Source organism: Manduca sexta, chromosome 12 (assembly GCF_014839805.1).
Source record: "Manduca sexta isolate Smith_Timp_Sample1 chromosome 12, JHU_Msex_v1.0, whole genome shotgun sequence".
NCBI lineage: Eukaryota > Metazoa > Arthropoda > Insecta > Lepidoptera > Sphingidae > Manduca > Manduca sexta.
Window position 1 is genome coordinate 8,259,668 of NC_051126.1, and position 17,982 is coordinate 8,277,649.

The window sequence follows — 17,982 nt, forward strand, 5'->3', positions numbered from 1 at the left end:
GCAATTATGGGTAAAAACCTTCTGATGAATAAATAAATGGTTGAAGGGTCGCTTAAGCAATTATGGGGACGGTAAGTGGCAGGGTAAAATTACGTAGTTCCTGGGTTGGTATTATTCTTTACCTTGATTAGTACTTTCCCATAGTGGGACATTTGGAAAATCCGTAATAAAATATTTACTGAGGTAGGTAGTAGTAAATTGATTATTGTATATTAATGACACCAATCAATGAATGCATTAACTTTTTCACTCCAAAGTAATAATATCAATAAGAAAGGGGTGAAAATAAAAATATTATTTTTAAATACATAACTACAATTTATTCAATGTACGACAGTAATGTTTAGTAAAAAAAAAATGGATTTTGGTAAGGAGATGGTCAAGAATACTATTATTGGAAAGTTTTATTATTTTAAACCGTTTTTTTATTTTTGAAATTTTCTATTTAGCTGTAACATTTAGCCCATAAGACCTTTTATGACTACAAAACATAAAACCATAATAAAAGCACTCTCGTTTTTTAAACTCAATCAAAATTCACGTCCAAGCGTCAAGACAGTTAGGTCCGCATATTGACTCACGCGCACACACTGAATCGTTAACAACGGCGAAACGCACCGACTTTCGGTCGCTCAGTCCACGACTGTCTTTCAACCTGGACAGACGACAGGACCGTCACAATTCAATATTCGATTAATATATACATAAAAAATATCGATTAGTTTATAGTGATCGACGATTTGTGCCTTTTTAAAACTAACGTGCGACTTTTGTGATCGACTGTACTTGTGCAGTACTGTGTTTTGTGGTGCGCAAGATTTTTTTTCGTTTTCAAGTGGAATATTTTAGTGAAAATCCGGGAAAATGGTAAGTTACTGATGTAAAAAATAATAAATCAAAAAACTTCTTTTCCGTTTGCGATTCCGATTATTTTTTTTTCAATTCTGGTAGTATTCCGCGCAATAAAACCGTGCCGACGAAAATAAAGGTTGTTCACATACCAAAATAAATATTTTAAACATCAAGTTCGTATGCTCAGTGTCAGCCACTACTTTAGACCTTAAGCAGATAAAAGTCAATGTTGAATATATTAAATATAATTTTGTATAAGGTTTGCGTTTTATTTCTCGAACTTTAATAACGGAGTTCGGTCATATTTCACAGTTATTGCCTATATGAATTTAGTTCTTTCTTATTTGAATTGTATTGAATAAAATATAATTCGCATAAAAATTAGGATATTACTACATTGTATGTATTTCTACCAAAGTCATTTTATTTATTTATTTTGATTCGGTTATAATTTTGTATAGATAGGTACATAAACCAAAAAGATTCAAAGTTATTCTGCGTCCCTTAATGTAATAATTCTATGTTTAATACTTACTGGCTGAATTTATGTATCATTTATTTTTCATCACTACTATGAATATATCTATTTAAATATTATTTTTTAGTTTAACAGAATCTAATCACTTAAAGTATTATTATATATTAAATTATATATGTAAGCTTGTTAAATAAATATAATTTTACAAACTAGCGTAGGCACATAAATAAAATAGATGATTAAAAAATATATTATAAACAAAATAAATTTGTAATTGGAAATCCTTGTGATCTATATTCGAAATCCGTGAACGTTGCGTTGCGACGCGGCGCGGCCGCCCGACAATGAACAAAAAGCCACAGTTTCTCTGAGTGAAAGTGTTGAACAATCGTCTCGTAGAAATCGGCTGTTTCGCACTGCGTACGTACTCACGGCTGTATGTGTGATTTAGTTTTTTTTCGACATATCATTTGAAACTTGGACACTTTCTTCCTTCAAACACTGTTCGTAATCGACGAATCATATTTTGAAGTAAGCGCTTGGAAGAATATTATAATTTTGGTCAAATTTACCCTCATAGTCGACTTCCCTTTATTTTAAAAGGATTTTATTTCAAATATTTTTTAACCAAATATATGGGATTTATGTGTTTATAAAAAGAAATTTATTTATTCTGTTCGGCTTGTCTCTTAGATTTTTTTTTTCTAATTACTTTCACTATTAATCATACATCAGCTTCCTGTACTTTGAATGTGCTCTAATTTTTAGGGTTATCAACAGTAGTTAGATTCCTAGGCTTAATTTATAGATGTTACCTATGTACCGCAATGTATTGGAGGCGTGTTTTTATTGTATGACTCTTGACATTTAATACGTAAATAATAAACTCGAAACACCTTAAAATTGTTTAGGTATTTGAAGTGCATTTGCATTCAATTTTTCTTAACATATTGATATAAATGGTTGTAGAATCGTAAAACAATATGCCTTACATGATTTAAATATTGATTTTACGACCGAGAAACAAACAAAAACTTGCAAATATTATTCCGACGTCACCTAGAAACACTTCTATTTTTTAGTGTCAGCGGAATTAATGTCGCCAATATTTTAGAAACATACTAAAAAGGAGGTTGCCTTAAAACCGAATTTATAAAAACTAGTTCTATCGATTCTTCTAATAAAAATATAAACAAATTCTATCGATTTAAATATTTCGTTGTGCCACGGGTATGACGGAAACCTTTACATTTTTAACTGCTGAGACAAGGTAATTAATTTCCAAGTATTCATTAATACATTTTAAAACAACAAAGAAACAACAATTTCTTTAAAAATGAAAACCTTCTCAATCTCTCGTCTTTTTTATTTCGTACGGCAGATCAAGCAATCCATGTCTACAAGTTTTGCTACTTCAAACCCATTGTTCCGGCATTGGATGTTACCCCATGTCAAACAGTTAGTATAGGTACTTCTAGTTATAAATACTTCTGCTTCTTCCTTCTTCAGAACTGTGATACATACATAAAATATAGTGGGGGGCCCAATTCCGTCTACGGGCAAATCAGTCTTTCAGCAATTACGAAGATTCTATTTGAAGCACAGTTTTGGTAGGGTAAACAGCATATTTATTTACTATTTTACCAACAGCTGTCTTTGGATTAGAATGCCAGTAATTCCAAAAAGACGGATATGCCCCCGTAGACGGAATAGCCCCCTAACTATACTTATTTAATTTATAATATTATACATAATTTAAATTGTAACTCAGTTTTCACTATGAACACAGCCAGTGTTAGTTTTTCATTAAAAATATTTCGGTCCAATATAAGCGACTCTAAAAATGTATTTTTCTATGTTATAACAAAATTTCGTAACATTTTAAACGAATATGCAGAGATAGTTATCCACAAGGCGTTTTCCATTTTAAAATACGACATTTTTATGCTTAAGCGGGTAAAGCATCGTGTAATTTTAAAAACCTGCACATTTTTACTGGCAGAGACCCAATTCCAAACGGTTATAAATCGTTCGAGAAATTAATTATATATAAATTTACTTTCAGGTTTTGTTTTGGGGTTAATTAATTTCCATAGAGTTAAATCACGTTATAATTAATGCTGAGGTTCAGTTTACATATTTTATTATATCGGTGTGAGATACATCGAGTTTAGTCGTACGCGAAAAACATTGCAGTTAAGGAAAACTAGGCGTACATTTTAGTACATGGAGAGTTTGCAGTTGCAAACAGGACTCTATCACGAAGGTTTTGTATACACTTTTAGTTATTATTATTTGTTAGGTTTTTTATGTTTTCGTAAATAATGACGTGATTATTCATATTATAGTTGAATAAAATCATAGTCCTTTAAAATTCGAGTGACAATACTTCCAAATTTTAATTATAGGATTCCGTTAGTGATTTTTACTCCAAACAAAGACGTTTTAAGATTAGACACGATGATGTTATTGATAAATGATAAATATATATTTTTCTCCTGTATCAATAAATGTAAAATTTTCATGGTGTATTTGAATTATTAATCGGTGTCTCGTATTAATTAGTCAACGAAGCCACAAAGATTAGACATGTTATTGATAAATCAAAATATATTTTTTCATGTGTAAAGAAATGTAAAAATTTAATGGTGTATTTGAATTATTAATCGGTATCTCGTACCAATTAGTAGATGAAAACACAAAACGCGGGTCACTAAAGCCAGAATAAATACTTGTAACAATAAAATTATGTAAATTTGTTTGCAAATACGAAGTAATAGTTTCGAAATCGGCTGTTCACATGTCCCAAATAAGCGTGTGCATCTTGTTTGCTTTCAACATATTTTATTTTTACTATATTGGCATTATTGTTTCGCCATTATAACAAATGTGTTCTAAATGCCTTCTTGAATATCAATAATAAGATCTTACCTCAATTTATTTTAAGCAAGTTGTAGGTCTCTTGTATTGGAGAGTCGATAGCGGTCGAAATATAAAAATTTGCTTACAAACAGAACTAGTTATTAAAAAACGTATTTTAGCATATTAGCTATTGTAGCTGAACAAATTAAAAACTTTTTTACACATTAACTTCAATCAAAATATTTAGTTTTCTTTATTTAAAATAAAGTAAGTAAGCCCTTTAAAGTCTATTTAAGTAAAGAAAAAACGATTGAAATAATGACACAAAAGTTTAAGTGCAATTTGAAATTTAGAATTTGTTTAATTACTTTTGTGATTGACTGAATCTAATGTCTCAAGATTTCGAGCGCCCTGCAGTACTAAATAGAACTTAATAATGTAGTGGAATTTTAGCTAGCGTTGCAAAATATTTTCGATATCTATAATTATTTGATTAGGCTATATAATAATGTGCAGTCAGTATTATCTAAAGAATTCGACCAAAAAGAAACAAAAATCGTTCGACTTCAAACTGATACATAAAATTAAAAAACTTTTAACAGTACAGTCATTAACAGATTCTACTATTAACAGGCTTTAGCTCCAAATTTATTAAAACTCAAAAATTATTATTAACCTTTAAAAAATTCAGAACTTAACTCTGCCTTTAAAAGCTATAAATTACTTCCTTCACTTTATTATTACTAATATTGCTAGTCGTGGCCGCTAGTTTGTCAAAGGTCATAGCTCTATCTTAGTTATTTGCGAAAATATGTTATTGCGTTGTAGGCCCAGTCATTATTTATAAGAGTTAGGCGCTATTGGTACCCTTGGACCATAATATGAAGTCATAAATTACAAGGGAATATTGCGTGCCTCATAAGAACTTATTTAACAAGACTTATTTAGTTACATTTAGATACGGGAACATTAAGGCACCGCGCGGACGTTTCCAGCTTGTTGCCTTGAAAAAGTACACTGTTGACAGTTGCTAAAGAGACTCAAATTTCGTATAGTGTAGTGTTTCTTAACAATAATTTGAAAGCGTCTGCACGCCGCCTAAAGGGACTACAAAGTTTATTTTAGTACGGGAGAAATAGCTAATTCCTCTCGCTTAGCATTGTTCACAACTTTCTTAATAAGTTCCCGTTTGTGCGTTAAAGAATTTTACTTTCGAATTACCCTTTGTTAAGTTGTTTGTAAAGTTATTATAATTGCCAAAGTAGACATTAAAAATCGCTTTGCGTAACGAATCATGAATATTCAAGGCAAGAACTAGTTCAAGACCGAACTTTCTTTGTTTAGCGCGGTGCAATCTGTCTGGGGATTAGGAAAGACATGATCAAATTATACAATTCGATCGTTACCATTGGATTCGTTTTGTATCGGGCCTAGAGCAGATGATTACTGTAAAATAAGTAAGTAACATCTTTTGGTTGTTTATGTTGGTTTGTGTCCTTATATTTATTTATTATCTTGTAGGTGCAATAAATATTTTTTGTATTATATTATATATTTTGTCAAAAAAAAACAAATTGTATTAATATCTACTCATTTTTTTATAACAATCGTTTGTCGATATAGAAATCAATTTAAAATATTCTATAAATTTGCATTTCAGAGATTATTCTAAGATGAAAACTTATTTCTTCGTGTGTTCAATTCAAATAAATCTCATTTTATGTTTGAAAAATCAGTAGGACATGTAATTTTTATTAGACTTTCTATTGCAAAAAAAAATCAGAGACATTAAATTTTGAAAATTAGTTCCAATAATTATTCATTTCATAAACCTAAGCACACCCATACATACAATTTTATACTGATAAAAAATGTTCTTATATACGGTTTTATTTCAAAAGTTAAATACACATATAAAGTTAGTTATATATAAATAAACCCACACTCCAACTTCTCTGTAGAAATAATTTTACCCCACGGTTGACTAGAAGAGATCGCTCTTAGCAATAAGACCGCCTATTGTTGCACTAGCTATAGTTAATTTGTATATAAGTTTTTTTCTTTTACTTATGTGGTGTTCAATAAAGAATTATCTATCTATATATACAACTTTATTCATATGATGGAACCATAAATGAACCAAACACTATCTAAGAAAATATCTCAAGAGTACTCAATAATCGCTTCACTTTGTTTCGTGATGAGCACCTTCTACATTCTAAAGTGATTACACCGACATTTCCACCAGGTCAGGTCGTGAGACATCTGATCCCGACATTACCGTTAGTGGTGCAACTGTAATAACCGGGTTCATGCGAAGAACGGTCCGTGGTTACATTGATTGAAGTATCTACTTATCCCGTTAGCCTATCAGCTTAGGGATGAGTGTTTACTCGACCTCGTTCCTATAGTTTTGTACACAGCCCTAATACTGATATTTCATATGAATGTGTGAGTTAAAATATACTAACTCAAGATGCATTTATATAGAATAGTAATATTATTTAACACTTTTTAAATATTTGATTTTTTTACCTACTGTGTGTTTTATTTGCAATATTTATCGAAGCCTGATATCTATATAATATCCTAAAATGATTTTGTGACATTTCATTTCATTTCATTTAAGACATTTTAAATATATGAATTTTGTACCTACGTGTTTTAATTTCAATATTTATCAAAACCTGATATCTATAAAATCTAATAAAATCATAGACTTATATTTTTAAAACGGACTTTTACGCGGAACGAACTGCGAGCAGAAACTATTTGAATAATGATATTTGAAGCTATTTACAATATTGCAAGTAGATACAATGCATCCTTAGTATTTCACAACAAATTTCTCAGCTGTTTGAAACTTTAACATTGAATAATGATATTGGAAGCCCTGATATTGCAAGTACTATCCATGGTCGGGTGCTACGCGGGCGATCATACCGTTACTGGATTATCTGGTACACCAACCACTGCATCGCGACGATTAAAACTTTATGAGCCTGCTAATCCGATTATGAAAGGTCTTGCTTGTTTTATGAATTCCGCGTAGACTTATAGCTTATTTTAAAATATTAATGCTTAGTGACCTTTGCTCTATAAAAGTAGGTGTTACGTTTTGTATTGATTTTTAACTCAAATTTTGCTTTTGTTAATGTCTATATAGCCTTATTCGGATTCGTTATAACTTTGTTCTTAAACTGGCAAAGTTAAATAACTGCTATGGAAACCAAAATTATACCTTATTTGCGTAAACCATTGTTACTTTTGTTTTATTAAGCTGGTTGTTTCGCTTTCCTTGAAGTTGAAGAAATACAATTTACTAATGTATTACCTTAATTTTAATTATGAATACCGGTTACAAATTACATAAGTTATTGCGGATATCCTGGCCCCATTTCCCTTCTATAGGAATTATTTGCCTTCTATTTCGAATATATTTAGTATGTTAAAATGTAGTCTAAGTTACATAACGGAAAATGAATTTTAATATTTTCAACTCGTTAAATCAATTACGTCATTTATTATAATGAAACTGAAATTATTAAAAGTGTTAAATTTGAAAGATAATATTTATTTATTTCATAGTTTTATTTGACACCATAAACAAAACACTGTGTTTAATATTAAAACAAAGGCTGAAAGGAGGTACAATTGACTCGAAGCAATCTCTTACAGACAACCATTGGATGGAATAAGAGAGAATGATGAAAAGGGATATTTAATATTCTGTTAACGCATTAGACTTAAGAAATCCAGTCATTCGGAACTACCGCATTTGCACGAACTTACTATTTGTCAGAAGAATGTTAAATATCAACAAACTGTCATTGGACATAATTAAAAAGTGCTAACATGCCAGCTGTATCGGGTACACCGAGACTCGTGCAACTGCTTGGGCAACGCACTAGCACCGTTGGTTATGTGCGCGTTACGTAAACGATTGTGTGACGAAATTTTGACGGTAAGGACCTCGGTGGTGAAAGGGAGCAAATAGGACGGGCTCGCTCTATTATAGGTTTCTTAAGACCTGCTAATTCCTAAAGGCGAGATAATCGTGGTTTCACGGAATTGCGGAGGCTATTTACAACATCTATGTCAATTCTTTGGTGAAATTTTCAATTCTGTGACAAAAATATACGATTTGCAGTGTTAATTTTTCTATTTGCAAATTGGAAAGGTTGAAAAACATCGCTCATGTAATGTCTTGGGTAGGTTCGGTTGATGATTTATTAGATTATAACAATAATTTACCTCAAACTCTAATTAAAATGGCTAAAATATCTAGCTAAGAAAGAATAAAGTATTAGGTGCACAAATAATAAAAATATTCCAAATAAAGAGGCTAAACCTAAACGTTGTGTTGCTAGTGACGGGATCTTTTCACTGCTAACGTGTGTTCACGGTTCGTCAGAGACTGTTGGAGCGTAGTACTGAGCGATACGTATTATTAGGCGGTACCGATAGCAAAACAACTTTCTTTCTATGAAATAATTTGTAGGCGTAGTCACTAGCATTAGTGACTTAGCCTAGAATACGTTATTATAAAAATCTACTTAACTAAATAGAAAAAAAGGGCTATTAACAAGTGGCAATATAGTGTAAATGCACACAATCAAATAAATGCAGTTACATTTAAATGCGAGTCTCCAAAACAAAGGTATGAAGTTATTTAATAAAATTAAACATGCGGTCATAATGTTAAGGAAAATCAGACTCCGAATTACATAACTAATACCACATGATGTAATAGACAAACAAAATTGAACCTAACAATAAATCTTTATTATATACGCTCTTGAGTGCTAGCTGAAGTTATGCCTTCATCTTGAGACAATGACACATTTTTTGTGACGCTACGTCTATCCAATTTATTTATTAAATAAAACGCTTATACGTAGTACGTTGATGTTAGTAATCAAATCAATTGATTGGGTGTACGAGGGCAGAAAATCTGATAAAACCGTATTCGGCTTTCATGCTAATAGGTCGTTTTTGACGTTTCGCAAATGAAATGACACGAATGAATGGTTGAGCGAACGAATGAATGAATGTTAATTGAACGCAGCCAGTTTCCATTCGGTACGAACCTGAAAGCTCAAACAAAAGGTGAAATAGATGTAATCTTTTGGAAAAATATGATATTAATTTATACTGGTTTATTATACAAAATCTGTAACATTTTATATCATGTGTGATGGTAAATATGGCTGTAGGATAAAAATAAATAATATGGTTGAAATAACTCTAACAGAGAATTAATTATAGAACTAAGGAAGAAGAAAGGAATTCATATTATATAATGAAATTAAGTGGCGATAGCTTGGTGGGTGGCGATAGATAGTTGGGTGGGAAACTGACAGCCAAGACGAATGTCCGCAGGTTCAAATCCCAAGCGCGTATTCTTTGTAAATTATAGTTTCCATTAACGTTGAATAAAACATCGTGAGGAAACCTGCATACGTCCTGTATAGGAATTTTAAGGGATTCAAGTCTACCAATCCGCACTTGCCCAGCGTGGCGGACTAAGCCTAATTCCTGGCTGTGGAAGAGGAGGCCCGAGCCCAACTGTGGGACAGTATTCAATACAGGGCTGATATTATTTTTTTATCCCGGAAAAACATTTTCTCGCGACCCGGGAGCAAAAACTAGTCCATAATAAAACAGCTACTGCATCAAACGAAATTTCATAAGCAATGGCATTCGCGTTGTAAAGCAAACGTAACATTCAGACATCTTGACATATCTCTACATGGACCTGTAATGCCAGACACCGACAAATAAAATATTCAAACAACATCATTTGAAAGCTCTAAGTATGTCATGCGGGGCATAGTAATCATATTGTGCACAATTTATTTTCTAGAATCTGTTTATTGCGAAACCTGATTGTATTATATGTATACATACTCAAAGAGTAAGTACTTTGTATTTTTGTACAGAGCTCACACATCTTAAAGATTTTGCTGAGTATAAAATCACTTGGTTTAAATAAAGTTTGATAATTATATAAAAAGAAAACTACTTACTAAAGCTATTTTGAAAGCAAACCAAGGGACCAACTTGGAGGTATATTTTTTCAAATAAAAAATAATTTTCCAAATCGGTTCAGAAATGATCAAGTACTGAGATAACATTAAAATAAATACACGTCGAATTAACTACCTTCTTTTTTGAAATCGGTTAAAAATCTTATTTAATTGTAAAGTAGTAGCCCAGACCAAAATAGCCCCTTTACATTTACAGAGTTTTGCGTGGAAATATACTAAATAATAACATATTCCCCAACCACCGCAGTCTATTAAAAGGTTCACTCGGTTCATCTGGTTGTATTAAGCTAACAGTAGTTCCAATCACCTCGAATGGAAATAATTTCCGTTTGGTGTTCGCGGGCTTTACATTTCAATTTTCATATTTTAATTCAATTGTGGCATATCGGTACAACTAAATATGGTTTTAGTTTCGAAAATAATTAAATATATTGTAAAGTTATGAATGATTATTTAGGAAATTCATTATATCATGAGGTAAAATTAAATTCATTGAAATTTAAAAGGTAAAGTTTAGTTTATAATAGCATAAAACATACATGATTTGAACTAAGAATATTTGTAGGTGTTCTATATTCAAAATAATGTGTCAATTCAGCCGTTTGAATGCATATCCGCAGTATTACCAATTGTAACTACCAATAGTACGCATGCGCCTATAGGTTGTACGGTATCGAATCTTGTCAAGTTTATGTGGGGACATATTTCGTAAGTCAATGGGAATGTATGTGTCGAAACAGTTTGCTCGTTAGTTTGCAGACTGTCGCTCCGGTGCTGTCTTTGACCTAAATTTAGGGACGCTAAGGTCATTTTTAGCCTAGCTTCCTTCGTTGATCAACTAGAAAAATAATTTATTTTCAGAAATCGATTAAGTATTATCAATACCCGATGCCATTAAAATAAAATTATATACTTAAGTTATGTAACCTAGTTGTAAAATTATATACTTAATTTATAAACAATCCCTTTAAATTGACATTAAGCAATGTTTAGATCAAATAGTTAACATTTCTTTGTTTTATTTTCAATGAAATGTAGAAACAAACGAAGTTAAAACCGCACGTGATTATAAATGTGATAAAAATCAATCCTGAACATATGTTTTGAAACATGAACGCCGTGACATTTAACATATTATGTGTCATAGTGGAAAATAAAACAATTTGTTTATATGATTATGCGCTTTAAATAGATAAGGTTAAAGTTCGAAACGGTAGTGTATCTGAATTGCGTTATACGTATAAAAAACATACAAGATTCGATAAAATACGATAAATGTTTATATCTTATACATGATAATTTAGTGTAGTCGGTGACATGACAATAGCATTTATTTTCTTACCCTTCGTTCGTAACAAATTTGGATACAATCTCGCTCTCAGAAAGTGTCTTAGGCCGTCGAACCCAAATTTATTTTATGTTACAACTTTTAGATTCGTTGGACCTATCTGTTTAGATGAAATGGGTTAATGTCAGCACAGATCTAAACATTTGTTTTTATGCTTCTTACTTACCTATAATGGGTACCTACATATACTTATAAATATTGAACAGAATCCATTGTTGCTTCCAGTTGGTGGAATATATGCGTTTGCTAAAAGAAGTACGTTTATATTAATAAACTTAATGAAACCGTTGATGAGGCTTGATTGGAAACTGGAAATGGCATGCTCAGAGAACATGATATCCGATTGTATATATGTTTACCTAAAGCAGAAAATAATATGTAAATGTTGAAATTCTTAAAGCTGATTAAAGTCTAAGATTCTAGACCATGAATCAGTAATCATTCTAAGCTCTAGCATCATCTTGTAGTATGCAATGCGAATAATAATTATTTGCTTATGACACATAGCAATTTATATCAATCCTAGTACCAAATATTTGTTAAGGAATTCTAAAAAAGAATCTTATTATTAACAGAGGTATGTTCAGAATTACTTCTTATCTAATATTCTATTAAAGCCACATAAAATGTAACCTTATAATCTGCGACTTTTCCCTAAATTTCTTGCTTTGATAAGAAACAATAAACGTAGGCCCCAAAGTATCTCACGACAAAGATTCTTATTATAAAAACACCAGAAACCGGAAACATGACAATATCCTAATGTCATAATTTTAAAATTTCGACTCGGTCCTTCCTGAGTCATCAAACTCGGAGGTCTTGAGAATAATAATCCAGAATCAGTTGTTGGCTTGGATCTTGTTTAAAACGAGTTATGATAAAGAACGTTAAATATTAAAAAACAATTTTGTTCTTTTTGTCTGAAGGTAATCAGGGCTTATGTTTCGTTTGCTTCAAAGCTTACTCTTCATCTGAATATATTATTTATTACAATAATTTCTGAGGAAAAAATGTTATTTGCCTTGAATAATCCCTTAGGTAATTAATTTCCAAAATTTTTTCCTAGTGCTTACCTATTATGTATAAAGAAACTATGTAGTAAATTTTGGGTTTCTTGTCCATCGATTACAACTACACATTTTCTGTTAGTTTCAAAATTTTATAAAGAATATAGTACCGAATTAATAAAGCTGCTTATTAATTTGTTATTAGAGTTGAATTTAACGTTTATATTAATACCAAAGACGAATGTTTACATGCTAATGAGATTTGCGATGAGATTTAAATGTCATAACATAAAATTTTGTCTTAATTATACAGCATGATGATGATATACTAGCTAATCCTCTGAAGTTATATGTCTACATTTTATACCAAATCCGAAGCTTCCATGTATGATGGCAACACTTCGATTACTAATATGTTTCGAGAAGCATCTAAACCAGCAAAATTGAATTGGCTAATGACGCCGATGCTCGCTTATTTTAAGCGGATTTCTCGCAGTTCCTTCGATGCGATGTCGCATTATCGACCGATACACTTTATCTCAGGTTTTTGCAATATAAAAGTAGGCTAGTCACGTTGTGGGCAGCATTTACTTTACATACCAATACAACCGTTATTTTTTCCTCCTGTGACGATACGATTGAGTCACGTATTATTTGAGCTTAGTTAGAAATAGTATTCTTTGCTGAAATCTCGCAGAGTGGTAAGCCACTAATTACCCAATAAAAACAATAAAACTGAAGGTGGTAATAAATAGGTATAATTTCGAAAATACATGATTATATTATGTGGTTTTAATTACAGAGATTTGAATGTAATTGTATTATATAAGAGTTGTTATGGGGTCATGATTAATTGTCTGCTAAAATGTAAGATATAAAAAAAGACGTTGCGAAAGAATAAGTGAATGCGTGAAATTCACGCTTATAATAGTTACATACAATTATTTATAGGAAGGTAGACGTACTTATAAACAAAATACTTATAGTTTAACAGCGAATAAAATCATAAGATTAATACTCAAAGTGATAGATGTTGAATGAAGAGATACAAAAACTAACTGCGATAGGTATTAGATAACTTTTTGCCACAAAAATTATTTGATAATAACACGAATGGATTGCAACCTGTTGCATAACAAACTGCGTTAGTTGAAACCAAAACGTGATTGTATTATGCAGTAACAAAAGTTGTTTTTGTTAACGATTAATTTTAGGCATTTGCCAATTATTACGTCAAGTCTTTAGGCACTCAGTGGGAATGTTTTGCGGTTTCCGCACTTTTGACATAATTTGAACATAAAGAAATTAAAGTAGATAATTTGTTGTGGAAAAGTAGGTTATTGCGAACCGTTGTGAACGACTTAATGAGACAATTTTGTTTATTACGTTTAATCTGCAGTAGATTTACTACGATACGCAACAATAGACTTGTAACTGTTTCATCAATGTAATTTACGTTTCATATGGTTTCAATAATCAATTACATGCCTTACATACATTGTCTAGTTACATGCGCTACATTTTACATTATTCCAATACTAACGATAGTAAGCAGTATAGCCGGATACACCATTACCAATGTGGAAGAACGTTATCTTTTAATAATTGGGTTAAAATACTGACCAAACCTAGGGAATAGTAATTTCAAAAACTTTAAAATCGCGACTAAGTCCGTGCCGCTCGTTCCATGAAAACTGATATACAGGATCACTTTGATATTGCGTTAATAAATGAAACAACCCGGCCGTGCCTCTCCTAAAATTGTGCCAAAAATCATTCACGAAAAACCCATATTTTGACCAAATATCCTATAAGTTGTAATTTTCTGGTCTTTTGATCATTGTAGTTTAGTGCCAATATGTGTTTGAGTATATTTCTGACAAAGCGCTGTCGCTGCGACGAATTATTAGAGTATTAGCAGTGGCATGAGGGCGCGTAAAATTTAATTAACCAAATTCAAATTTAATAATTGACATTTTTTTATGGTTCTAGTAACTTACTGTAAAGACTTACCCCCTTATTCATAGACGTTTTTTATCGAACGATCGAGTAAGGCTGTGATAACAAGTCTGTTTCTCAGTGCTGACGGCATGGCAGTCTTCGCAGTGCGTAGACGTAGGGCCGTTGTGATTGGCTAATATTGAAATACAACAATAATAACCAATCACAACGGCCCTATGTCTGATTCCCAGTGCCGTTGGGCACTGAGAAACAGGCTTGTTATCACAACTTTACTCCGTCCTTAGATAAAAAACGTTTATGAATAAGGGGGTTATTTTATAGACGACATGTCTGTGGTTTTAATTAGTAACGAAATGTCAAAATGTCCTTATATATAACTAGCACAATTTAGAAAGCAGTAAATGGATAATTTGGACGGCACATGATATAAACTGCAACCTAACAGAGTTATGCATTAGGTGACAATCGTCGGTTTCGTAAAAGAGACAGCGAGCCACGCTCTGCCACTCCTTCCTTATACGCCCCTGTGATACTCTGTTGAACAAGACGTCATGTTGACATTATGCAATGTTTTGTATTTTACTAGCTTTTGCGTACAGATCCACTCGTGTTTAGTTCCGTTTCCAAGATAAATAGTCACTAATTGTAGACATAAGCACGTTTAAACAAACAAAAAATAATCAGCTGTTTATATTATTAGATACAATATATCGTAAATAATAAATTTGTCGCGACGTTCATAAGTTAACAACTAGTTCTTTGTTGATCAATAACAATACTATGTCTATATTACACTAGCTTTAGCCTGCGACTTCAGCCGCGTGAAAAAAATATTAATGGATAAAATCTAGCCTATAGCACTGAAGGGTAATGTAGCTTCCTATTGGTGAAAAAAAATCATAATCGATTTAGTATTTACTGAGATTTGCTCATTCAAACAAACAAATTCTTCAGCTTTACATATTAGTATAAATTTGTAATCACAGATTTTGGTCTCAAGATATTTAATTATTATAAATTTGCATAAAATAACTATACATTTTAGGGACCAAATTAAACTGGAATAAAAATAAACGAATAAAATGGTTATTATTTTATAACTTATCTAGTAAGTTGAATTAAATAAATATATGCATTATAATAATTAGCATTATTATCAACTGCCTCTGAGTTAAGGTGGTAGCTCAAGGTCCATTTTCATACATTTTGTTTCGGCTTTAATCTGGGTAACTAAACAAGTATTGGCAAGTAAAGAATTTAAATTCACGTCTAGTTAGTGATTAGTTCTCGCAGTTGAAAGAAAAATGTAAAAATAATTAATAATCATGGATATTTCTGCCTTTAAAATTTCGTCATATTAAATTTTAAAGGCCGAAATATTCATGATTATTAATTATTTTTACATTTTTCTTTCAACTAGACGTGAATTTAAATTCTTTACTTGCCAATACTTGTTTAGTTACCCAGATTAAAGCCGAAACAAAATGTATGAAAATGGACCTTGAGCTACCACCTTAATGTTAAATTACTGCTCGGACCTACTTCTCAATTGGCATTTAATTTCGTTAACTTGGTAAAGAAATAAAGAGATACAAGACATTTCCTTCCAATTATCTTTTATTCTACAATTCCGTTATACTGGTATATTCATAAAGCGGCTGTCAGGTATTAATTTATTGTCCAATCTTGTAAGTACTGTCTACATAGTCCCTCAAACAGGAACACAATCGTGCTTGCGATCGTACCTTCACAGGTTTCTTTTAGCCTGACTTTACGTTTGGTAGCCTGACAAGGGTCGAATTATACAAACACACTGGGTTTTTGGGTGAGCAATTTAGGCGCTCGCAAACTTTGAAATCTAAGCGACCATGCTGAGGGCAACCGACTAACAGGTTACGAACCTCGGCCCAAGACGGTCATTGGGAGAGGATGAGACATCAACAAGGATGAGCGTACTAGACAATCTATTCATTACTGTATTAAAAAGCTAAAATCTCGTATATGAGAGACATACCACTAGTCATTCGTGAAGTAACATTGATCGTACATAATTTAACCTCTATGAACTGTGTGAAAGTGACGTGCGGGGCATATGCAAGACTGGCGCGAAAGTTGCGTTGGTGTACGCCTCACTTCTGTACTTGCTAAGGATTATTAATTAGCTGCTTTCCTAAATAAATGTGTCAATGTGCAAGTTTTCGGAATAAAATGTAGCCTATATTGTGTTAACTCTTGATAATGTATCATTAGGTATGAGAAATTTCATCCAATCATATTCAGGGATTTTGCATGTACTTAGAACATTCAAATACCATTACAAATTTTTCGCATTTAATATTAAGTAGTATATACTAATACATTATGGATAAATATTATTGGAATTTGAGTCTTATCTAATGATACTACCATGATAAATCGCTTGATTCAATAACAATGCAGCAATACACATATGTGTCGCTGGTTGGTTGGTTTATATTGTACAAATAGTTGCAGAAACCCTTGCCCCATTGTCCAGTATGAAATTTGATTACGGACAATTTATAACGCCAACATGATATAAAGAGGGGTCCCATTTTACACTTACAGCTTAAATTATTCACTGTTATTTCATTACGTAATTATTTATGGCTCAGGCAAATATAGTTTTAAGAATATGGAAATTTAACTACAGCCGAAAATTATCCACTTAAATTAAGTGACTTATCAAGGTGAAATGTACCATTCACTCACCGAATTATTAAAGAGAAAATTAGGGGCTGCACAAACGTAGTTTGACCATTATTGTTATCGAAAATAAAACGTTACTATCGAAGATGTTTTGAATCGCACGTCGGTCAAGAGGTTACGGTAAAAATCACAATGTTACAAAATATGTCTCAGAAGCCCGGCTTTTGTGTTTAAAAAGGCCATGGTCTTAATATAATGCTTTATATTCGAAGCCATACAACTCTGGACGGTCAGTGAATGCACCATTTAGCAATCGGTCTTCGTTCTTTTTGTTGAGTCTTTCAAGGTTTTAAAACAAGGAGTCGATTTGTTTGGCTCCAGACGGGTCATTTTTTGTACGAACGAATAAATTCTACCATATCCATTTTTTATACGACGATACCAATTAGAAGGAATTAGAAGGATCATCTATAATGCTAGACATGAATCCAAAGATTTATTTGACAAAACTCACAATATTGATGATTTAACTAGAATGCTTAATAAAATAAATTATAAATCGAATTTAACACGACCGGGTGACTGTTGCCTGGAGTTAGTTAAGCGAAAATTCAATTAAAGCCGAGTTAGTAAGCTACTACACTTATTACACTATATTTACACCCAATTTTGCTGGCATTGCTCACTATTTATAGCAATTCTGTAAATGGCAGTTTGCATAACTTACTGTTCGCATTTTTAGCAGTAGGTATGAGG

At 31.8% G+C, this 17,982-nt stretch overlaps 1 protein-coding gene across 1 annotated transcript in view; it reads left to right on the plus strand.

Moving 5' to 3' along the window:
- The first annotated feature begins 601 nt into the window (after positions 1 to 601).
- LOC115441530 (probable chitinase 10) overlaps positions 602 to 17,982 on the plus strand; it is a 95,787-nt gene continuing 78,406 nt past the window's right edge. Inside the window, exon 1 of the mRNA XM_030166350.2 lies at positions 602 to 867. Coding sequence (XP_030022210.1) covers positions 865 to 867 — 3 coding nt within the window. The 5' untranslated portion in view covers positions 602 to 864. The remainder of the gene's footprint in view (positions 868 to 17,982) is intronic.